Genomic DNA, 25151 nt, shown 5'->3' with positions numbered 1-25151 from the left:
AATCTGCATAACCCTCTTGAGGATGTTGCTAACAATAATGGACCACCTAGAAGGGTGCTAGCTTCATACACCATTTCTAATGCAAGAAACTGTGAAAGCAGCATACTTACTCCAAATGTCCATGCCAATAACTTTGAGTTGAAGCCTCAACTTATTACTCTGGTGCAGAACAATTGCTCTTATGGAGGGGGTCCTCTTGAAGATCCAAATCAACACCTATCTATCTTCCTGAGAAGATGTGAAACTGTCAAGACAAATATTGTGCATCTAGATATTTATAAGTTGCTGTTATTTCCATTCTCTTTGATGGATAAAGCATCTCAATGGCTAGAGACATTTTCCAAGAAAAGCATCAATAATTGGGATGATTTAGTGAGCAAGTTCCTAGCCAAGTTTTACTCACCTCAGAGAATTATCAGGTTGAAGACAGAAGTGCAAACTTTCACTCAAATGGATGGAGAATCACTTTATGAGGTATGGGAGAGATACAAAGCCTTGATATGGAAATGCCCACCTGACATGTTTAGTGAGTGGGTTAGACTCCAGAATTTCTATGAGGGCTTAACTCTGAAAGCTCAAGAAGCTTTAGATTACTCTGCAGGAAGCTAATTTCACCTCATGAAAATAGCTGAAGAAGCTCAGAATCTTATAGATACTGTTGCCAACAATCAATATTTTTATGCTCATCAGAGGGAATGCCAACCAACTTTAAAGAAGGGTGTGTTGGAGTTTAAAGGTATAGACACCATATTGGCATAGAAAAAAATAATGCACCAGCAAATCCAACAGCAAATGGAGATGATGGCCAAGAGAATAGATGGACTTCAATTAGCTGTAGTGAACACAGCAAGCCAACCTTCAAATGAGTGGGGCCAATTTGAAGAAGGCAACACTGAGCAGCAACCAGAGCAAGTTTAGTACATGCATAATACCTCAAGTTCTTCTCAAAATGACTTCCATGGTGATACATACAATTCATCATGGAGGAATCATCCTAACTTGAGATGGGGTGATAATCAAAATCAATGGCAGAGGAACCACAACTCTAACAATTTCCACAATACAAACAACCAAAATCACCCATCCAATAACACTAACCAATACAAAAAATCCCAAAATACATATCACCAAACCCACAACAATTTACAAGCCCTCCAGAATAACTTCTCCACACCACCATTCAACCCACAAAACACCCACCTCAATATCCCAAACAACTTCAAGCAACAACAATCATACTCCAACATACCATTCATTGACCACCAGGAAGCCAGAATCTCAACTCTTGAAGCAACCTTGCACGCTCTTAACCAAACCACACAAACACTTGCCAAGACTACACAAAGTCTAGCCAAAGGACAAGAGAGCCTAGTTAAAGGACAAGAATGACAAGAGGCCAATATGGCCAGACAAGATGCCACAATGAGAAATTTTGAGAGGCAGATGGGACAAATGGCTAAACAAATCACAGAGATAGGTGAAAAGCGAGCAAATGCCTTCCCTAGTACCACTGAAGACAATCCAAGGGACACAGAAAAAGCCATAAAATGGAAGGAGTGTAAAGCAATAACTTTGAGAAGTGGAAAGAAAGTGGAGAAAGAAGCCATCACTCAGAAAGAACACAACAAAGAAAGCTTGAAAGAAGGAGTAAAGGAGCAAAAGCAGAAGCAAGAAACCTCTACACAGAGGGATAAGTCAGCTGAGAAGGAGGCAGTAAAAGCATACCAACCACAGCTACCATATCCTCAAATATTCAAAGGGGAAAACAAAGAGAAGCAATACTCCAAATTTTTGGAGATATTCAAGACACTGCACATCAACATCCCTTTCATAGAGGCACTTGAACAGATGCTACTATATGCTAAGTTCATGAAGGAATTGTTGACAAAGAAAAGATCCTTGAAGGAGGGACTAATGGTTGTGATGACCAGGGAGTTTAGTGCCATCATCCAGAAAGGATTACTAAGGAAGAGGAAGGACCTATGAGCTTTCATATCCCCTGCACCATAGGCAACATGATTATTGAGAAAACATTTTGTGACCTTGGTGCCAGCATAAATCTGATGCCTCTATCCTTGATGAAGAAGCTTCAAATTCATGAATTGAAATCCACACAAATAGCACTCTAAATGGCAGACAAATCCATTCAGCAAGCACTTGGGGTTGTGGAGAATGTATTGGTAAAAATGGAGAAAATTTTCCTCCCAGCTGATTTTGTCATTCTAGACATGGAGGAAGATAACAATACTCCCATCATTCTAGGGAGACCCTTCTTGGCTACGGACAGAGCATTAATAGATGTTAAAAAGGGATAATTGATGCTAAAAGTACATGATGAGCGGATAATTTGTACGCTTTTTGGCATTATTTTTAGTATGTTTTTAGTATGATCTAGTTAGTTTTTAGTATATTTTTATTAGTTTTTAGTTAAAATTCACTTTTCTGGACTTTACTATGAGTTTGTGTGTTTTTCTGTGATTTCAGGTATTTTCTGGCTGAAATTGAGGGACCTGAGCAAAAATCTGATTCAGAGACTGAAAAGGACTGCAGATGCTGTTGGATTCTGACCTCCCTGCACTCGAAGTAGATTTTCTGGAGCTACAGAAGCCCAATTGGCGCGCTCTCAACGGCGTTGGAAAGTAGACATCCTGGGCTTTCCAGCAATATATGATAGTCCATATTTTGTCCAAGATTTGATGGCCCAAACTGGCGTTCAAAGTCACCCTCAGAATTCCCAGCGTTAAACGCCGGAACTGGCACAAGAATGGGAGTTAAACGCCCAAACTGGCACCAAAGCTGGCGTTTAACTCCAAGAAGAGTCTCTACACGAAATTCTTTCAATGCTCAGCCCAAGCACACACCAAGTGGGCCCGGAAGTGGATTTTTATGTCATTTACTCATCTCTGTAAACCCTAGGCTACTAGTTCTCTATAAGTAGGACCATTTACTATTGTATTTTCATCTTGGTTCTTCTGGTTCCCTCTCTGGGGCCGAAACCAATGATCACACTATCACTTATGTATTTTCAACGGTGGAGTTTCTACACACCATAGATTAAGGTGTGGAGCTCTGCTGTATCTCGAGTATTAATGCAATTACTATTGTTCTTCTATTCAATTCCGCTTGTTCTTGTTCCAAGATATCACTTGTTCTTCAACTTGATGAATGTGATGATCCGTGACACTCATCATCATTCTCACCTATGAACGTGTGACTGACAACCACCTCCGTTCTACCTTAGATTGGGTGAATATCTCTTGGATTCCTGATACACGATGCATGGTTGATCGCCTGACAAACGAGCGCTCGCCTGACAACCGAGCCATCCATTCCGTGAGATCAGAGTCTTCGTGGTATAGGCTAGAACTGATGGCGGCATTCAAGAGAATCCGGAAGGTCTAACCTTGTCTGTGGTATTCTGAGTAGGATTCAATGATTGAATGACTGTGACGTGCTTCAAACTCCTGAAGGCGGGGCGTTAGTGACAGACGCAAAAGAATCACTGGATTCTATTCCGGCCTGATCGAGAACCGACAGATGGATAGCCGTGCCGTGACAGGGTGCGTTGAACATTTCCACTGAGAGGATGGGAGGTAGCCACTGACAACGGTGAAACCCTTGCTTGAGCTTGCCATGGAAAGGAGTAAGAAGGATTGGATGAAGACAGTAGGAAAGCAGAGAGACGGAAGGGAAGGCATCTTCATACGCTTATCTGAAATTCCTACCAATGAATTACATAAGTATCTCTATCTTTATGTTTTATTCGCATATCACCATACCCATTTGAGTTTGCCTGACTAAGATTTACAAGGTGACCATAGCTTGCTTCATACCAACAATCTCTGTGGGATCGACCCTTACTCGCGTAAGGTTTATTACTTGGACGACCCAGTACACTTGCTGGTTAGTTGTGCGAAGTTGTAGTGATCACAATTTCGTCCACCAAGTTTTTGGCGCCGTTGCCGGGGATTGTTGAGTTTGGACAACTGACGGTTCATCTTGTTGCTTAGATTAGGTATTTTTTTTCTTCAGAGTTCTTAAGAATGAATTCTAGTGTTTCACGGTGATGTTCTTATCATCACCAAAGTTGATTGATTTTCATCAATTTAGCTCTTGAATGCAATGTCCTGCTGAAGCTTGTTCAGCCATGTCTAATTTCTTTAGACTGAAGCTTTAGACTAACATTGCATGATTCCTGGAATTCTCATTAAGAATTTTGATACCTTTATTTTCTTTTTCCACTTAATTTTCGAAAAATCCAAAAAAATTTTACAAAATCATAAAATCCAAAAAAACGATTTCTTGTTTGAGTCTAGTGTCTCATGTTAAGTTTGGTGTCAATTGCATGCATCCATTCATGTGTCTTAAGGATCTTCAAGTAATTCTTGATGATTTCTTACTTTGATCTTTAAATTCTCTTGACTTGAGTGTTTATGTGTTCCATATGCATTCTCATTAGTGTCAGTAGTATACAAACTGCTAAGTTTGGTGTCTTGCATGCATTGTTATTTGATTTTAGTTGCATTTTGATTATTCCTTACTATTAAAAATCCAAAAATATTTTTTTGATTGGTGTCTTTTCAAGTCAATAATACAGAGAATTGAAGATTCAGAACATTCAGCAGAGGAATTGCACAGAAAAAGCTGGGCGTTCAAAACGCCCAGTGAAGAAGGACAGACTGGCGTTTAAACGCCAGCCAGGGTACCTGGTTGGGCGTTTAACGCCCAAAAGGGTATAGCTTTGGGCGTTAAACGCCAGAATGTGCACCATTCTGGGCGTTTAACGCCAGGATGGCACAAGAGGAAAGATTCTGTTTTCAATGCAATTTTTTTTCAAGTTTTCAAAAATTTTTCAAAATCAAATCTTTTTCAAATCATATCTTTTCAATCAAATCTTTTTCAAAATCATTTTCTTTCCATTTTTCAAAGATACTTGCTATCAATTAATGATTTGATTCAACATTTCAAGTATGTTGCCTTTTCTGTTGAGAAAGGTTTAATGTTTGAATCATATCTTTTCTTGATAAGCCAAGTCATTGATTTTCAAAATCAAATCTTTTAAAATGTTTTCAAATCATATCTTTTCAATCACATTTTTTTAAAACTAATCATATCTTCTTAACCAAATCTTTTTCAAAATAGCTTTCAATCAAATCTTTTTGATTTCTAATTTCAAATTCTTTTTCAAAAATCACTTGATTTCTTTCCCACTTTTATTTTCGAAAATCAATTAGTGTTTTTCAAAATGTTTTCAAAATCTTTTACTTAATTTTCGAAAATTACTTCCCTTCTTCTCACATCCTTCTATTTATGGACTAACACTATTCTTTAATGCAAAATTCGAACTCCATCTTCTTTGATAAGTTCGAATTTTCTACTTCTGTCTTCTAATTTTCTTTTCCTCTGACACCTAAAGGAATCTCTATACTGTGACATAGAGGATTCCACATTTTCTTGTTCCCTTCTCTTTCTTATGAGCAGGAGCAAGGACAAAAGCATTCTTGTTGAGGCTGATCCTGAACCTGAAAGGACCTTGAAGAGAAAGCTAAGAGAAGCCAAGGCACAACTCTCTATAGAGGACCTAACAGAAATCTTCAAAGAAGAAGAACCTATGGCAGCCGAAAACAACAACAATGCCAACAATGCAAGGAAGGTGCTGGGTGACTTTACTGCACCTACTCTCGACTTTTATGGGAGAAGCATCTCTATCCCTGCCATTGGAGCAAACAACTTTGAGCTTAAGCCTCAATTAGTTTCTCTAATGCAACAGAATTGCAAGTTCCATGGACTTCCATTGGAAGATCCTCATCAGTTTTTAGCTGAATTCTTGCAAATCTGTGACACTGTCAAGACTAATGGGGTTGACCCTGAGGTCTACAGACTTATGCTATTCCCTTTTGCTGTAAGAGACAGAGCTAGGACATGGTTGGACTCACAACCTAAAGAAAGCCTGGACTCTTGGGAAAAGCTAGTCAATGCCTTCTTGGCAAAGTTCTTTCCACCTCAAAAATTGAGTAAGCTTAGAGTGGAAGTCCAAACCTTCAGACAGAAGGAAGGAGAATCCCTCTATGAAGCTTGGGAAAGATACAAACAATTAATCAGAAAGTGTCCTTCTGATATGCTTTCTGAATGGAGCATCATAGGTATTTTCTATGATGGTCTGTCTGAACTGTCCAAGATGTCTTTGGATAGCTCTGCTGGAGGATCTCTTCATCTGAAGAAGACGCCTACAGAAGCTCAAGAACTGATTGAAATGGTTGCAAATAACCAATTCATGTACACTTCTGAAAGGAATCATGTGAACAATGGGACTAGTCAGAAGAAAGGAGTTCTTGAGATTGACACTCTGAATGCCATATTGGCTCAGAACAAAATATTGACTCAACAAGTCAATATGATTTCTCAAAGTCTGTCTGGAATGCAAAATGCACCAAGCAGTACTAAGGAAGCTTCATCTGAGGAAGAAGCTTATGATCCTGAGAACCCTTCAATGGAAGAGGTGAATTACATGGGAGAACCCTATGGAAACACCTACAACCCTTCATGGAGAAATCATCCAAATTTCTCATGGAAGGATCAACAGAGACCTCAACAAGGTTTCAACAACAATAATGGTGGAAGAAACAGGTTTAGCAATAGCAAGCCTTTTCCATCATCTTCTCAGCAACAGACAGAGAGTTCTAAGCAGAATACCTCTGACTTAGCAACCATGGTCTCTGATCTAATCAAAACCACTCAAAGTTTCATGACTGAAACAAGGTCCTCCATTAGAAACTTGGAGGCACAAGTGGGTCAGCTGAGCAAGAAAATTACTGAACTCCCTCCTAGTACTCTCCCAAGCAATACAGAAGAAAATCCAAAAGGAGAGTGCAAGGCCATCAACATGGCCGAATTTTGGGAGGAAGGAGAGGCAGTGAACGCCACTGAGGAAGACCTCAATGGACGTCCACTGGCCTCCAATGAGTTCCCCAATGAGGAACCATGGGAATCTGAGGCTCAAAATGAGACCATGGAGATTCCATTGGACTTACTTCTGCCATTCATGAGCTCTGATGAGTATTCTTCCTCTGAAGAGGATGAGTATGTCACTGAAGAGCAAGTTGTTAAATACCTTGGAGCAATCATGAAGCTAAATGACAAGTTATTTGGAAATGAGACTTGGGAGGATGAATCCCCTTTGCTCACCAAAGAACTGGATGACTTGTCTAGGCAGAGATTACCTCAAAAGAGACAGGATCCTGGGAAGTTTTCATTACCTTGTACCATAGGCACCATGACCTTCAAGAAGGCTTTGTGTGACCTAGGGTCAAGTGTAAACCTCATGCCTCTCTCTGTAATGGAGAAGCTAGGGATCTTTGAGGTGCAAGCTGCAAAAATCTCACTAGAGATGGCAGACAACTCAAGAAAACAAGCTTATGGACTTGTAGAGGATGTTCTGGTAAAAGTTGAAGACCATTACATCCCTACTGATTTCATAGTCCTAGAGACTGGGAAGTGCATGGATGAAACCATCATCCTTGGCAGACCCTTCCTAGCCACAGCAAAGGCTGTGATTGATGTTGATAGAGGAGAGTTGATCATTCAAGTGAATGGAGAATCCTTGGTGTTTAAGGCCCAAGGATATCCCTCTATCACTATGGAGAGGAAGCATGAAGAGCTCCTCTCAAAACAGAGCCAAACAGAGCCCCCACAGTCAAACTCTAAGTTTGGTGTTGGGAGGCCACAACCAAACTCTAAGTTTGGTGTTGAACCCCCACATTCAAACTCTAAGTTTGGTGTTGGGAGGTTCCAACATGGCTCTGAGAATTTCTGAGGCTCCATGAGAGTCCTCTGTCAAGCTACTGACATTAAAGAAGCGCTTGTTGGGAGGCAACCCAATGTTATATTTTATCTATTTTCTTTTGTTATTTTATGTTCTTTTGTAGGTTGATGATCATGAGAAGTCACAAAATCAATGAAAAAAAGCAAAAACAGAATGAAAAAACAGAAAGAAAAATAGCACACCCTGAAGGAGAGCATGCTGGCGTTTAAACGCCAGTGAGGCTAGCTGTTGGGCGTTTAACGCCCAGTCTGGCACCATTCTGGGCGTTTAACGCCAGAAAGGGGCACCAGACTGGCGTTAAATGCCAGAAAAGGGCAAGAAGCTGGTGTTAAACGCCAGAAATGGGCACCAGCCCGGCGTTTAACGCCAGAATTGGCTAAAAACGCATTTTTGCTTGCCATTTGGTGCAGGGATGACTTTTCCTTGACACCTCAGGATCTGTGGACCCCACAGGATCCCCACCTACCCCACCACTCTCTCTCTCTTCTTCACCCATTCACCAATCACCTCAACACCTCTTCCCCAAAAACCCTTCACCTATCAAATCCCATCTTTCTCTTCACCACTCACATCCATCCTTCATAAAACCCCACCTACCTCACCATTCAAATTCAAACCACTTTCCCACCCAAACCCACCCTCAATTGACCGAACCCTACCCTTCCCCCTCTCCTATATAAACCCATCTTCACTCCTTCATTTTCACACAACCTAAACACTACTTCTTCCCCTTTGGCCGAACACAAAGCCATTTCCTTCTCCCTCATTTCTTCTTCTTCTACTCTCTTCTTTCTTCTTTTGCTCGAGGACGAGCAAACATTTTAAGTTTGGTGTGGTAAAAGCATTGCTTTTTGTTTTTCCATAACCATTTATGGCACCCAAGGCCGGAGAAACCTCTAGAAAGAGGAAAGGGAAGGCAAAAGCTTCCACCTCCGAGTCATGGGAGATGGAAAGATTCATCTCAAGGGTGCATCAAGACCACTTCTATGAAGTTGTGGCCTTGAAGAAGGTGATCCCCGAGGTCCCTTTTTCACTCAAAAAGGGTGAATATCCGGAGATCCGACATGAGATCCGAAGAAGAGGTTGGGAAGTTCTTACCAACCCCATTCAACAAGTCGGAATCTTAATGGTTCAAGAGTTCTATGCCAATGCATGGATCACCAAGAACCATGATCAAAGTGTGAACCCGGATCCAAAGAATTATCTTACCATGGTTCGGGGGAAATACTTGGATTTTAGTCCGGAAAGTGTAAGGTTGGCATTCAATTTGCCCATGATGCAAGGAGATGAACATCCTTACACTAGAAGGGTCAACTTTGATCAAAGGTTGGACCAAGTCCTCACAGTTATTTGTGAAGAGGGTACCCAATGGAAGAGAGATTCAAGAGGGAAGCCGGTTCAATTGAGAAGGCATGACCTCAAACCCGTGGCTAGGGGATGGTTGGAGTTTATCCAACGCTCAATCATTCCCACTAGCAACCGGTCCGAAGTTACCATAGACCGGGCTATCATGATTCATAGCATCATGATTGGAGAAGAAATAGAAGTTCATGAGGTTATAGCTCAAGAGCTTTATAAGGTGGCGGACAAGTCCTCTACCTTGGCAAGGTTAGCTTTCCCTCATCTCATTTGTCACCTCTGTTATTCAGTTGGAGTTGACATAGAGGGAGACATCCCTATTGATGAAGACAAGCCCATCACTAAGAAGAGGATGGAGCACACAAGAGATCCCACTCATCATGAGATCCCGAAGATTCCTCAAGGGATGCATTTTCCTCCACAAAACTATTGGGAGCAACTAAACACCTCCCTAGGAGAATTGAGTTCCAACATGGGACAACTAAGGGTGGAGCATCAAGAACACTCCATCATCCTCCATGAAATTAGAGAAGATCAAAGAATCATGAGAGAGGAGCAACAAAGACAAGGAAGAGACATTGAGGAGCTCAAGCACTCCATAGGACCTTCAAGAGGAAGAACAAGCCGCCATCACTAAGGTGGACCCGTTCTTTAATTTCCTTGTTCTTTATTTTTCTGTTTTTCGAATTTTAGTGCTTATGTTATCTATGTTTGTGTCTTGTGATCATTAGTGTCTTAGTGTCTATGCCTTAAAGCTATGAATGTCCTATGAATCCATCACCTTTCTTGAATAAAAAATGTTCTTAATTGAAAAAGATAATAATTGCATGAATTTTGAATTTTATAACAGTTTAATTATTTTGATGTGGTGGCAATGCTTTTGTTTTCTGAATGTATGCTTAAACAGTGCATATGTCTTTTGAATTTGTGGTTCATGAATGTTGGCTCTTGAAAGAATGATGAAAAAGGAGACATGTTACTGAGGATCTGAAAAATCATAAACAAATGATTCTTGAAGCAAGAAAAAGCAGTGAATACAAAAAAAAAAGAGAGAGAAAAACGAAAAAAAAGAGGGAAGAAAAGAAAACGAGAAAAAAAAAGAGAGAAAAAGAAAAGGAAAGAAATAAAGTTGTGATCCAAGGCAAAAAGAGTGTGCTTAAGAACCCTGGACACCTCTAGTTGGGGACTCTAGCAAAGCTGAGTCACAATCTGAAAAGGTTCACCCAATTATGTGTCTGTGGCATGTATGTATCCGGTGGTAATACTGGAAGACAGAGTGCTTTGGGCCACGGCCAAGACTCAATAAGTAGCTGTGTTCAAGAATCATCATACTTAACTAGGAGAATCAATAACACTATCTGGATTCTGAGTTCCTAAAGAAGCCAATCATTCTGAATTTCAAAGGATAGAGTGAGATGCCAAAACTATTCAGAGGCAAAAAGCTAAAAGTCCCGCTCATCTAATTGGAGCCAAGTTTTATTGATAATTTGGAGTCTATAGTATATTCTCTTCTTTTTATCTTATTTGATTTTCAGTTGCTTGAGGACAAGCAACAATTTAAGTTTGGTGTTGTGATGAGCGGATAATTTGTACGCTTTTTGGCATTGTTTTTAGTATGTTTTTAGTATGATCTAGTTAGTTTTTAGTATATTTTTATTAGTTTTTAGTTAAAATTCACTTTTCTGGACTTTACTATGAGTTTGTGTGTTTTTCTGTGATTTCAGGTATTTTCTAGCTGAAATTGAGGGACCTGAGCAAAAATCTGATTCAGAGACTGAAAAGGACTGCAGATGCTGTTGGATTCTGACCTCCCTGCACTCGAAGTAGATTTTCTGGAGCTACAGAAGCCTAATTGGCGCGCTCTCAACGGCGTTGGAAAGTAGACATCCTGGGCTTTCCAGCAATATATGATATTCCATATTTTGCCCAAGATTTGATGGCCCAAACCGGCGTTCAAAGTCACCCTCAGAATTCCCAGCGTTAAACGCCGGAACTGGCACAAGAATGGGAGTTAAACGCCCAAACTGGCACCAAAGCTGGCGTTTAACTCCAAGAAGAGTCTCTACACGAAATTCTTTCAATGCTCAGCCCAAGCACACACCAAGTGGGCCCGGAAGTGGATTTTTATGTCATTTACTCATCTCTGTAAACCCTAGGCTACTAGTTCTCTATAAGTAGGACCATTTACTATTGTATTTTCATCTTGGTTCTTCTGGTTCCCTCTCTGGGGCCGAAACCAATGATCACACTATCACTTATGTATTTTCAACGGTGGAGTTTCTACACACCATAGATTAAGGTGTGGAGCTCTGCTGTACCTCGAGTATTAATGCAATTACTATTGTTCTTCTATTCAATTCCGCTTGTTCTTGTTCCAAGATATCACTTGTTCTTCAACTTGATGAATGTGATGATCCGTGACACTCATCATCATTCTCACCTATGAACGTGTGACTGACAACCACCTCCGTTCTACCTTAGATTGGGTGAATATCTCTTGGATTCCTGATACACGATGCATGGTTGATCGCCTGACAAACGAGCGCTCGCCTGACAACCGAGCCATCCATTCCGTGAGATCAGAGTCTTCGTGGTATAGTCTAGAACTGATGGCGGCATTCAGGAGAATCCGGAAGGTCTAACATTGTCTGTGGTATTCTGAGTAGGATTCAATGATTGAATGACTGTGACGTGCTTCAAACTCCTGAAGGCGGGGCGTTAGTGACAGACGCAAAAGAATCACTGGATTCTATTCCGACCTGATCGAGAACCGACAGATGGATAGCCGTGCCGTGACAGGGTGCGTTGAACATTTCCACTGAGAGGATGGGAGGTAGCCACTGACAACGGTGAAACCCTTGCTTGAGCTTGCCATGGAAAGGAGTAAGAAGGATTGGATGAAGACAGTAGGAAAGCAGAGAGACGGAAGGGAAGGCATCTTCATATGCTTATCTGAAATTCCTACCAATGAATTACATAAGTATCTCTATCTTTATGTTTTATTCGCATATCACCATACCCATTTGAGTTTGCCTGACTAAGATTTACAAGGTGACCATAGCTTGCTTCATACCAACAATCTCTGTGGGATCGACCCTTACTCGCGTAAGGTTTATTACTTGGACGACCCAGTACACTTGCTGGTTAGTTGTGCGAAGTTGTAGTGATCACAATTTCGTCCACCAGTACACGAAGAACATCTAACATTCAATGTCTTCAAGAATCTGCAAGATTCCAATCAAGAAGAAGAGTGTATGAAGATTGATTCCATAAATCCAAACTTGAAAGAGGCACCTGATGAGACACTCCCAACACACTTAAGCTCATCCTGGAAAGGAAAGGAAGAGGTAGAAGTGGTGCAACAAGCTCAAGAAATAGAGAAGAAACTACAACCACAGCCTCCACATAAGATTCTCAACAAGAACCTTCCAAACACTGAGGCTCCAAAACATGAACCACCTCCTGGAAAAGAAAAAAATCCCAAGAAGAAAGTTCCAAAAGGGTGGAAAAACAAGAAAATTTTCACTAAAGACTTCTCACTAGGGGATAAAGTAATGCTAACCTATCAACCAATAGAAATATCTCCACACTTTTCTGGATACTACACAGTGAATAAAATCCTCTCACTTGAACATATGGAAATCATAAAAAGGATACTGGAAAAAAGCTCACTGTGAGAGGGGAAGGGCTAAGGCATTATGATCACCATCCTCCCTAATAAGGGACAACCGTCAAGCTAGTGACGATAAAAGAGCGCTTGTTGGGAGGCAACCCAACCTTAGGTAACTCTTTCATACTCTTCTTAGAATAAATGGTTAGTCCAATTTCTATGCATGGCAAGAAATTAAGTTTGGTGTTCCACACCAAGGTGATTGGATTAACAAAGAAACAAAATCAAGGGTGAATGTATGACACTAAGTTTGGTGTTCCACCATTAACATTCATTGAGCACAAAGTAGCCCTTGAGATAATCATGAATAATCACAAATTCCAAACAACCATAGAAATTGACTAAACTTGTATTTCACTGGTTTACTTTTTAGTTCTGCATTTCATCTCCCCATAGGTTTAAAGCACATGACGTAGTATGCATTCATGAAAGATGAACTCTGTTTTGGCACATAGAAGTAAGCAAGGAACCAAGTTTGGTGTTCAGATACCACTTGTAGTTCAAGGATTCATAAGCATATATGTATGATAACTATTCTTCAAGTGCTTGGAAACAAGCAACTCCCAAAATTTATTGCAGGCTGTCACTTTAGTTGTTGGAAGAACTAAGCATCATCAACCAAAGAGACAGAAAGGGAATACAAAGACCAACAATGATGATGATAAGGAGTAAAGCAAGTGAACACCAATAGTTTGTATTGTTAAGTGATTGTTTTGTATTCAAAATGGCTATACTTGAAATTGATGTTGTGCCTCTGTTTGTCTGCTTAGCTTAATTTGTTATTGCTCAATAACCACGATGCTAGATAGCTCATAGCACCATACTCTTGAAAAATTGCTTGCACTAAATATCTCTAGAATGAGAACCGGGAATATTTCTTTGAAAAGAAGGATTGAGGAGTCTTAAAAATGTTGAGGCAAGCAAAAGATTAAGAGAAGTGGTGGTTCTGATTGTATTATTGTGTATTGAGGTTGCATGTTTCTGAAAACTTGCATGGGAGCTCATAGGCAGGATATGAAGTTTAGAGAAGTATTGTGAAAAATCTCAAACATCTATTGACCTAAGAAGCAGCAACAAAAGAAAACAAAAGAAATAGAAAAATAAAGAACAAGGTCCAAGGCTTTGAGCATCAATTACTAGGAGAGAAAAAAAAAAGAAATAAGAACTCATTATCCTAGTTAATCTGCTTGTGGTAGATGTGTGTCAAAGAGAGAGGCTTGAGCAAGTGAATCCTAAGGGGTACTTCAACACCTAATACCTTAGACCAACTGGTCTGGGAGTATTAGTTGAAAGCTTATCTTAAAAAGCCACTTTGAGACATGATACCTAGAGTCGAGGCCAAGATACAAAAAGAAAAGAAAAATGTTAAAAAAAAATTAAAAGCTGCTTCAAGGTGACTATCTATAAAGAGACTTCCACAATATCGTTTGAATGAAAGTCCTTAGACCTAAAACTTCCAAAATATAGGAACTAACAAGCACTGGAATCCTTACATGAGTATATAATTCAGAGTTCACCCTACTATCACTTAATCACTTCACTCACAAAGGCATTACAAGAATTTCTTCAACCCATCCTAATTAAAAGAAACCTCTGTGCATAATTCTTTTCTTGCTTGAGGACAAGTAAGGTTTAAGTTTGGTGTTGTGATGCATTTGCATCATAGCTAGATTAGCTGGATATTTTAGTTAAGTTTTGGTTCAATTTCATGCATTTTATTTGGAATAAACAAGCACTTAAATGAATTTCTCATTATACAAGGACTAAGTGACTTTCTGCTCAATTTCATGCATTTGCTCAAGAGACAAAGCTTTGATGTATTGCTATTTTGTTTTGTGATCATAACAGGGGAGAAGAACACAATATCTTAGCACTATGCTTGCTTAAAGAACGCTAAGTTCCCCTGCAGCACAACCCTTGGCGCTACGCTCTCTCTTTCAAAGAGCACTACGTTCTTCACCCAAGAAAATTTGACTAGCAACGCGTACGCGTGGATGTGGCATCTTCGAAAGGCCATGCGTACGTGTGGAAGGGACCTACGCTCTTCAACCAAGAGCGCTACATTCCCCACCAAGAGCGCCTACGATGCTTTTGAAAGCGGATTTAAAAATTGGCTATCGACGCGTATGCGTCAGTGACGCGTACACGTGGAAGTGGGATTTGTGAACAAGCATGCAAACGCGTGGATGGAGCAGCAGCGTGGAATTGACATTTTGCAAATCCACGCATACGCGCGCATGATGCGTACGCGTGGGAGAGCGCTCTTGGCGCAAGCGCTACGCTCTAAAGGAGAGTGTTGCAAGGGACGCGTAGGCGTATGGGACGCATACGCGTGACAAATACTGAGATGCTGACAATGCGTACGCGTAGGAGACGTGTACGCGTCGGTGAACGAGCGCTACGTTCTCCCGGGAGCATCCACACGGTACCAACTGAAAGGCCTACTTTAAAGCAACTTGCAAGTACACCTGAAGCAACCACTGAACCAGTATAAATAGAGGGCATCTTAAATCATTGAGGACTTCTTCTGGATCTACTTTTTCAGTTCCTTTTTCTTTTAGATCTCTTTTGTACTTATGCACTTTTTGAATTTTACTTTTTGCTGAGACACTGGATCACTCTTCAATTTCATTTTTGTTATAGTTTAAAATTTCTTTTTCTTTTCTATGCTGAGTTTAATTTTCAGTTTTGAATTTCAATTTGTACTTGGAGTTATGAGTCACTAAACCCCAATTTCATTAGGGGGAGGAGCTCTGTTGGTTTTAATAAATTGATAATTCTTCTCTCCTCTTTATATTCATGTCATTTACTCTTACTGTTCTTTATTGCTTTCATTTAGTTTCTAGTCATTTATATTTCTTGTCTGCTCATCACTCTAATATGAACCGTCTAACTAGGATAATCAACTAACTATTGATTGCTTAATCCTTTAATCCTCGTGGGATCGACCTCACTCTAAGTGAGTTTTATTACTTGATGCGACCTGGTATACTTGCCGGTAGTTTATACGTAGAAATATAATTTTTGCTTATCATCTGGACAATTTGGCTAGAAAGAAACAATAGAATCTTCAAAAATCAAGGTTCAAGTGTGGTGGATATTATTAACAGGTCATTTACAAGTTATGATGAGTGAATTGGTGGTGAACCCTGTCGTTGTTGATGGCAATACTGGAGATGGCTAGGGGTTGTTATTTTTAGCGTTATAAGTTTTTGTTTCTTTTCTTTTCCTCCACCTTATTGTGTTGAGTTTTTTTATTTCAAAAAAAAATAGATAAAGTGGTTGAAGGAATGAGAAAGATAGAGAAAAAAAGATGTATGAGGGGAGAACTCTTTAATTTTGAAGAAAAAGATTTGATTTCAATTGTAATAAGAGAGTGACATGTGGCACATTTTGGTTGTAAAATTAGTAGGGATGAAAGAAGAATTCTTTAATTTTGGAGGAAAAGATTTCATTTCAATTACAATGAGAGAATGACATGTGACACATTTTGGTTGTAAAATTAGTAAGAAAGAGGAGAATTCCTTAATTTTAGAGGAAAAAATTTGATTCCAATTACGATAAAAAAAAGTAACATATAGCACATTTTAATTGTAAAATTAAAAATATATCATAGATATCTAAATATTTATTATAACATATTTTATTTTTATTATTTAAAATTTCTTAATACTTATAAATATTTTTATATATTATATCCTTCTTATGTAGTTTGAATAGACAATTTTTTTTTCTGCACTGCTCTCTCTTACTTATATAACGAAAACGATCCAAGAAATACGAATAAATTCTTTGACATTTGTATTTTACTACCATGTGCTAAATTATCTATTATTTAGAAAGGACAAGAACAAACATAAGTACGAAGTGGCTTGGACTGACATGGACTTTTCTCTATTTATTAAAATTTCAGGGTGGTGGCTATATGTATACTTACCATTTATTTGGCTTTACTTTATGGAATTTATGTTCCAGATTGGAGTTTCACTGTCCATAATCCAGATAGCATATATAATGGAACAACTTTTACTGTAAGCTTCCAATTGCATGCCTCTGATTCTTGATGCTCCAATCTTTATTAATTTTTTTTGCTCACTTGCTATTTCAAATTTAGGTGAAATGTGGAGTCAGAGGGAAATTAGATCCCCCTTGTAATGCTGTGGGATACATAGACAGAGAGGTGCTTGGAATCAACCACATGTATAAGCATCCAGCTTGGAAGAGATCACAAGTGTGTTGCAACTCTAATTTTTAAACCAGACACTTCTTGTTTCTACTACACATTTGAAAACAAACTTTGCAAATGAGAGTTTCAAACTTTCAATGACTTACTGCCTTTTCCTCAGGGTTGCACCGAGAAATCACCTTTCGAAGGGCCATTTAGGAAAAACGCTCCCTCATGGTGTTATGCTCCTTTTGAGCCAGAAGGAATTCTAAGGTCTGTAATTAAAAATGTCTTTACATAGTTTGAGTTTTGATGACATGTAATATAATTATGATATGCGATTGCAGCTAAATATTAGCTATTCTGTCCACAATCATTGGATTGCATTTTGGCCATGTACTCATACACATGCAGGTGATGAAGCCTTTGAATCAAAGCAATTATCTAATAATCTTTGATTTTTCACATCTCTTCAACTTGTGCTTAATCTTTCAGTTGTGTAATTTTTAACATAGGATCATCTTTCAAGACTGAAGCACTAGATTCTCTTGGGTTTATCTCTTCTTACTTCAGGACTTATTCTTCACTTCACTCATGGTGAACTCTAATTAACCAAGTGTTCAGCTGGAATATCTTTACTATGTATTGTAACCACTCAGATGTTATTTCTTCGTGCGCTGCAGCCATTCCTCTGAATAAGCAATTGTATACACTAAGCTATGTTTATGTAACATCTGGAGCAGCAGCATTAGCATTTACAGCCTTCTATAGAATGGTATTATTATATACTATGGGAGTTCTAGTTGCCATTGTATCATGATAGTGATAGATATTATCTTGTACAATGGATTATTATTTAATTGCAGGTTGATATTTGGGGCTTGAAACTATGGTTCATGCCTTTGAAATGGATTGGCATGAATGCCATGTTTGTGTACGTTATGGCAGCTGAGGGCATCTTTGCAGGATTCATCAATGGATGGTATTATGATCACCCTCATAATACACTGGTATTGTTCTTTCTTGTTTGAATTTAATTATGAATAGATACTATGTTATGTGGCACTATGTCTCTGTGTTTGATTGGTTTTTGTGGAGACAGGTATATTGGATCCAAAAGCATGTGTTCATCAAGGTGTGGCATTCAACCAAAGTTGGGATTCTGCTTTATGTAATATTTGCTGAGATCCTATTCTGGGCCGTCGTCGCAGGCATCTTGCACCTATTCGGCATATATTGGAAGCTTTAATTAATTTGAATTGTAATTAGAGTAATAACTATCTCTTGTGACTTTATATATCATCTTGTTTGTTGATTAAGTTCAATGTTGGAATCCTTTAGTAAAAAAAAAAAAAAATCAATGTTATTCCTAAAAAGGAACTAACTATTTATAACTAATATCAACTGATTTTTTTGCATTCATTTTTTGACCTATATTATTAAAACATCTAAAATCATAAAAAAAACCAAAATCTCAATAAGAAAATACATTTGAAAGTAAAATAAAATATTCAAAGCAGATGATGATTTTATTGGAAGCCATCACAGAGATGAGTGGTGTGTTTGAAAATTGAAGTCAAACTTTAATAAATGTGAGGAGAAAACATTCATTTTAAAAGAAGGGTAATTACCTAAATAGTTCCAAAAGATTTTAAAAACGAATATTTTAGTTTTTAAGAAAAATTAATACACAAATCAATCTTTAAGATTTTACTTCTGTAGATAAATCAGTTTTCAGTTTATTTTCCGGCAGAATAATTACCCACGTCAGTCCTCAAGAATTTTAAAAACAGATATTTTAGTCCCCAAAAAAATTAATGTACAAATCAGTCCCTGACGTTTCTCTTCGTTAGATATAACAGTTCTCCGTCCAAAAATAAAAATAAAATAAAATAATAATAATTATTATTAATTGTATAATAATATTGTACTATAATTTTTTGGATAAAAATAATGATAAATTTATTCATTATATATATATATAGTCACTCAATAATAATAATAATAATAATAATAATAATAATAATAATAATAATAAAATTATTAGAGATTACTCTACAAGAAATTCAAGGTTAAAATTATTTGATATTTTTGTATTTAATATAATTAAAAGATGTCCTATTTAAAAAAAATATGTTTGTATTAAAAAATATGTATTAAAAAAATATTTTAATTTGAATTTATATTAAATACATGTTTTTTTTTTAACACAAACATATTTTTTTAAAATAGGACATCTTTTGATTATATTAAATACAAAAATATCAAATGATTTTAACCTTGAATTTCTTGTAAAATAATCTCTAATAATTTTATTAATTTATTATTATTATTATTATTATTATTATTATTATTATTATTATTATTATTATTATTATTATTATTATTATTATTATTATTATTATTATTAAGTGACTATATATATAAAAATTTAATGAATAAATTTATAATTATTTTTGTCCAAAAAATATAAAAAATTATAGTACAATATTATTATGTAATTAATAATAATAATTATTATTATTTGATTTGATTTTATTTTATTTTTGGACGGAAGACTGTTTTGTCCAACAGAGAGAAACATTGGAAATTGATTTGTACATTAATTTTTTTGGGACTAAAATGTCCGTTTTAAAATCTTTAGGGACTGATTTAGGTAATTACTCTATCGAAAAATGAACTGAAAACTGATTTGTCTGCCGGAATAAAATCTATGAAATTAATTTGTGTATTAAAATATCCACTTTTAAAATTTTTAGAAATAGATTTGTACAGTTACTCTTAACAAAAAAGAGCAAAATTAATTAAAATTAGGGCACATGTTAGTAACTCTAAATTTTTTTATCTTTTTTTATAAAAACCTTTTTAATTAGTAACTCTAATTTGTGTCTTTAGAGCATGTGTTAACTTTTTTATTTTTTATGGTACCTCTTAGTTTGGTAGTCCAAATACTAATTTATCATGGATTCAAATTCTATTTAAAAATTTATTATCCATATGAAAAAATTTAACTTTCCATATTTATTTAAATAAACTAATAAATTAATCATTAGACGTTAGAACATGTGCTAACTAGATCCTATGGAAATTAACATCCTTTACCTTTTTGTTTTTGGACAGTAACATCCTATACCTTCTCTATTTGAGCCAACCTCAAAGGGCTAATTAGATTTTTCTTTTTTTGGACCTGGGCTGATTTTTCATTTTGAAAAGATTACGATTCGGCCCCGTGATCGTCTTTGGTAACGAGAGAGTTGACCCATAAAAAATGGAGAGAGCAATAGAGTGGAGGAAAGTAAAAAACTGTGGCTGAGGAACTGAAAATTGAGCTTGCCTGTTGAACAAGGAATCCTGAATTGTGAGAGCATAGTAGCATTCTTGGTTGATAGGGATGGCGAGCGCCATGGTAGAGGATACCAACTTGGAAGATGATCAGCTGGCCAACATGACCACCGATGACATCGTCAGAGCTTCTCGTCTTCTCGACAATGAAATTCGCATTCTCAAGGTTTTTTTATTTCCCCTTCAATCATTCATTCATCTTAGCGTTACGCATCCTAGGGTTTCATTCAATTCAAATCAATCCTGCAGGAAGAGCTGCAGAGGACGAATCTCGAATTGGAATCTTACAAGGAGAAGATCAAAGAAAACCAGGAGAAGATTAAGCTCAATAAACAGTTGCCCTACCTCGTTGGCAACATTGTCGAGGTTTCTCAACTATTCTCACCTTCAATTTCGTTGCAAACATTTGTAACTATAATGTTCCGCACTCTACACTTTTCTGACTTGATTTTCTATTTTTTTTTACTTTCCAGATACTTGAAATGAACCCAGAAGATGAGGCAGAAGAAGATGGTGCCAATATTGATCTTGACTCCCAAAGGAAAGGAAAATGTGTTGTGCTAAAGACGTCTACTCGACAGGTTAAAAACCTTATAATTTCACTTCTTTTAGAGAGCAAGTTATGTTTCTATATAAAGATTTCCATCTGCTTCTGGTGTTCAAATATCGATGAGACTGATTTTTATTTATATGGAAAGCCTTTGGTGTAACTCTTATTCAGTTACGTTTTCTTCTCACTACAGACTATCTTTCTACCTGTTGTTGGTCTTGTTGATCCTGAAAAGCTAAAACCTGGTGATCTGGTTGGTGTTAACAAAGATAGTTACTTAATTTTGGATACCCTGCCTTCTGAGTATGATTCTCGAGTTAAGGCTATGGAAGTTGATGAAAAGCCAACAGAAGACTACAATGACATTGGTGGATTGGAGAAGCAGGTAAGCTTTAGTTACTAACAATTTATCGGAGCCTTCAAAGGATCCCTCTGTTAAATAACTTGGTCTTTGGCTACAGATCCAAGAACTAGTTGAAGCCATTGTTTTGCCAATGACCCACAAAGAGCGGTTCCAGAAATTGGGAGTTCGTCCACCAAAGGGAGTTCTCTTATATGGACCTCCAGGAACTGGGAAAACTTTAATGGCCCGTGCTTGTGCAGCACAAACAAATGCTACTTTCCTGAAGTTGGCAGGTCCACAACTTGTGCAAGTATGATTCTTCCTTTTACTATGCTTGATAATTTGGCTGTTTATTACCCTTTTTTTCCCCTTCTTTTTATAAATGAATAGTACAATTTTGTATTGATTGTTTGTTATGAGATGATATTAGTTATTCTTATACTTCCTGTACAACTGCATTACTTCCTTCTGTTTCTATTTTCATCTTCTTGGGTGGATTGGAAGAATGATTTTAGCTACAATTTTATAGATGTTCATAGGAGATGGAGCAAAACTTGTCCGTGATGCCTTTCAGCTTGCAAAAGAGAAGTCTCCATGCATTATATTCATAGATGAAATTGATGCAATTGGAACCAAGCGTTTTGATAGGTATGAGTAGGCAGGGATTTAATTCAGTGTATGTAGTTCCTGTTTCAATTATAATGGTTCAGCAATGTTATGAGCTTATGGTGTACTGGGTGGCCAAATGCAGTGAAGTAAGTGGAGACAGGGAGGTACAACGAACAATGTTAGAGTTGCTGAATCAGCTGGATGGTTTTAGTAGTGATGACCGGATTAAGGTATCTCTTCTATTATTGTTGTCTATGGGTCTTCTTTTTTCTGATTGACGTGATAAACAGAAATCTCGAAAGATGTTCGCCGTCTTTGGGTAAGAATACTTTAAGGGTTTAGCTAATATGTACCCAAAAGGTTAAGGTTACCGATAGTAGAAGTTTTTAAATTTTTTTTGTTACGAATGCATTGGAAACTTAAATGTTGCATATTTTATTTTCCATAAAAGCTTTTCTCAATCCCTTCTTCTAATATATCTCCTTAAAACCCTTCTGGGGTTGTTAGCCACATTACTTATTTATAATTTTGAAGTGTAACAACTAACAACTAACAACTCAAATAGCGGTTACTTAGAAGTTGGCACAATACTCTCTGAAGGGTAACATTTCAAATATATTTCATTTTTTGTTCAGTTAGGAGTTAGGACTTAGGCATTTGAAATGACATATTCATTTATTCTCGTCAATGCAGGTCATTGCAGCAACAAACCGTGCAGATATTCTTGATCCTGCTCTTATGCGTTCTGGTAGATTGGACCGAAAAATTGAGTTCCCACACCCAACTGAAGAAGCAAGAGCCCGAATTCTGCAGGTTAGGTATCTTTAAGCTACATGCTGTCTTTATCTTGTTTTCTTTTACCCTGACTTACTGCTGATGCTGAGATTGTGGGTTTTAGGTAGGTAAGGAAGTAAGAGAAAATAGAAATACAGTGAATAATATGAAAACACTGATGATTATGTTATGGTGTCACACAAGAGAGGACAAATAGCCTCTATTTATAATAATATTAGTGAAACCCTATTCGTAGATAAGGAAAGAACCATGTACAATCACTAATGCCAAAACTAATCGTATGAAACATTGTTTGATATATTAAGATATGATAGAGATATTATAAAATACTCTCTTTATTTCTAACACACGTTAACATGATAGATCCATTCTCGGAAGATGAATGTTCACCCAGATGTCAACTTTGAAGAATTAGCTAGGTCTACTGATGATTTCAATGGAGCACAACTTAAAGCTGTCTGTGTTGAGGCTGGCATGTTGGCCCTTCGACGGGATGCAACTGAGGTATGCATAACTTGAAAAATCACATCATGACTACGCTTTCTTTGACTACTTATGCAACAGTTTTTAGCTAGCCCTAGATTGTTGTTTTAGCAATGATGTTTGTAATTTTTTGGTTTGATTCAATGCAAAAGCCCAAGTTATAATTTGAAATATAAATATAAATCTGCATTTTGTACAACTGCAGGTGAACCATGAGGACTTTAACGAAGGTATCATTCAGGTTCAAGCAAAGAAGAAAGCCAGCTTAAATTATTATGCTTAAGCTGGATTGAGGTGTCAAGTTCAGAAATCTGAGAGGTACTCTAGGCAATGGAAAGTCAATACTTTTGCTATTGTCTGTTTTTTTCTCGGTTCATGTTATGTAACATATAGCTTGCTCAGATTCTTGCATGTAAGGATAAACATTTCATCTGCTTGCTATTTGGTAAATTATTCACGTTACAAGGCTGCCAGGTTCTGTACGATCATTAATTATTGTCGTCAGACTGGTTTATGTTTGGTGTATGTGGGTTGATCTATGACGATTGATGAGGCTGAGAACAAAATCTGAACATAATAACCTAACCTTTGTTTACTTGTACAATTAACTCTAAGTAGTTTATTATCTACAGACGCAAAGCCAGCATGAAATCATTGCATAAAAGTTGGGACTTGTAAAGGGTCATAACAATTGTTCACACAAAATTTTCACTCGCAATTACTTGTAATATTTCATGATCCTATCTCTCTTCCTTTTACAAACTAACTGCGTAATGTAGCTCTTACTGTATGAAAAGGTACAATGTGAGATTTCCCCTCTTTCGTTTTATAGAATGTGATTTGGGGTTTGAAAATATTAATTATTCTTTCGACACATTACACTTATTTTATACATGGAAAAATCTAGAGGGCCAACAGTTTTGTTGAATTTTGGCCGGTATGTAACCAGCAGAGAAATGTGAGTCATTGGATGAAATCTCACATCAATCTCGCACCATTAAATTATCATTGATGGCTATTTGCTGGCTACTAATCACAAAAGTTGCTGCCCCTAGCATTGCTCATTATAGATTTGTTTTTCTTATTAAAGGAACATATGTTAGCCAACGAGCAGTCATGAGCTATAACTCAAATGACAGTTTTTTCATATTTATTTAAAAATTGCGGGTTTGAATTTTTCTATCTTTGAATTAAAAAAAAGGAACATATGTTAATTGAAATATTGAACATACCCTTTTAGAGTTGGCTATTTGCTGGCTACCAATCACAAAAGTTGTTGGCCCCTAGCATTGCTCATTATAGATTTGTTTTTCTTATTAAAGGAACATATGTTAGCCAACGAGCAGTCATGAGCTATAACTCAAATGACAGTCTTTTCATATTTATTTAAAAATTGTGGGTTTGAATTTTTCTATCTTTGAATTAAAAAAAAAGGAACTTTTGTTAATTGAAATATTGAACATACCCTTTTAGAGCACGTTTTAAAAGATCATAAAAAATATTTTAATAAAAGTTTTTGAAAAAGATAATTGTTTACATTTTTAATGTATTGAATATATAAAAAAAGTAAAAGTTTTATTATTATATTATTAGAAGTTTTTTGGAGGTTTCGTTAATAATAAAATTTTTAATTATAAATAGTTAGAGTGTTAGACAATTGAACATACTTAATTTAGGGATTAATATTTTTTCGTCAAAATGACCAGTATCAAAAGTGTGAATGATCATGTAGAAAAGGAAGGAGTTTCAAACTAATTTTGTTGGAAAGAAGTCCAACTACAATAATAATAATAATTTAATATAAAAAACGAATTTAGTTAAGAAATCACCTATGTTTCAACAGTATTAATCAATTTTTTAAAGTAATATTTTTATTTTAAATTTTAACATTAAATCCTAAATTTTTAAAATAAAATAAATGTTAAAAAAATAATTTTATAAATAAATAAACAAATATGTTACATATATACCAAAATTAATTATTAATGTATATAAAATATATCATTGTGTTCG

General features: G+C 36.8%; 1 protein-coding gene, 1 long non-coding RNA gene and 1 other non-coding gene across 3 annotated transcripts; 2 read left to right on the top strand and 1 right to left on the bottom strand.

Annotated features, from left to right (window-relative positions):
* Window positions 1-6016: 6016 nt before the first annotated feature.
* Window positions 6017-6124, bottom strand: LOC112704506 (small nucleolar RNA R71). Its single transcript, XR_003155129.1, has one exon. It is a non-coding gene; the product is annotated as a small nucleolar RNA R71 (small nucleolar RNA).
* Window positions 6125-16775: 10651 nt separating this feature from the next.
* Window positions 16776-18343, top strand: LOC114924259 (uncharacterized). The gene is made up of 5 exons (XR_011863521.1): window positions 16776-16882; window positions 16966-17430; window positions 17532-17613; window positions 17700-18026; window positions 18119-18343. It is a non-coding gene; the product is annotated as an uncharacterized lncRNA (long non-coding RNA).
* A 1786-nt stretch (window positions 18344-20129) lies between these two features.
* LOC112703512 (26S proteasome regulatory subunit 6A homolog) lies at window positions 20130-23742 on the top strand. The gene is made up of 10 exons (XM_025754988.2): window positions 20130-20524; window positions 20608-20724; window positions 20832-20939; window positions 21102-21293; window positions 21370-21561; window positions 21781-21899; window positions 22003-22090; window positions 22554-22673; window positions 23019-23159; window positions 23344-23742. The coding sequence occupies exons 1-10, from the start codon at window positions 20408-20410 to the stop codon at window positions 23419-23421; spliced, it is 1272 nt and encodes a 423-aa protein (XP_025610773.1). The 5' UTR covers window positions 20130-20407; the 3' UTR covers window positions 23422-23742.
* Window positions 23743-25151: the final 1409 nt, after the last annotated feature.

The sequence above is a fragment of the Arachis hypogaea genome, chromosome 7, assembly GCF_003086295.3.
Source record: "Arachis hypogaea cultivar Tifrunner chromosome 7, arahy.Tifrunner.gnm2.J5K5, whole genome shotgun sequence".
NCBI classification, from domain to species: Eukaryota; Viridiplantae; Streptophyta; class Magnoliopsida; order Fabales; family Fabaceae; genus Arachis; species Arachis hypogaea.
Note: the sequence above shows the minus strand (reverse complement) of the source record. Positions and strands in the feature narration are given on the sequence as shown.

Excerpts from the sequence above, each read along its gene's own strand:
- LOC112703512 (XM_025754988.2), top strand. The coding sequence starts at position 20,408 with ATGGCGAGCGCCATGGTAGAGGATACCAACTTGGAAGATGATCAGCTG. Across the intron at positions 20,940-21,101 it reads TAAAGACGTCTACTCGACAG|ACTATCTTTCTACCTGTTGT; the intron begins GTTAAAAACCTT and ends TTCTCACTACAG. Across the intron at positions 23,160-23,343 it reads TTCGACGGGATGCAACTGAG|GTGAACCATGAGGACTTTAA; the intron begins GTATGCATAACT and ends GTACAACTGCAG.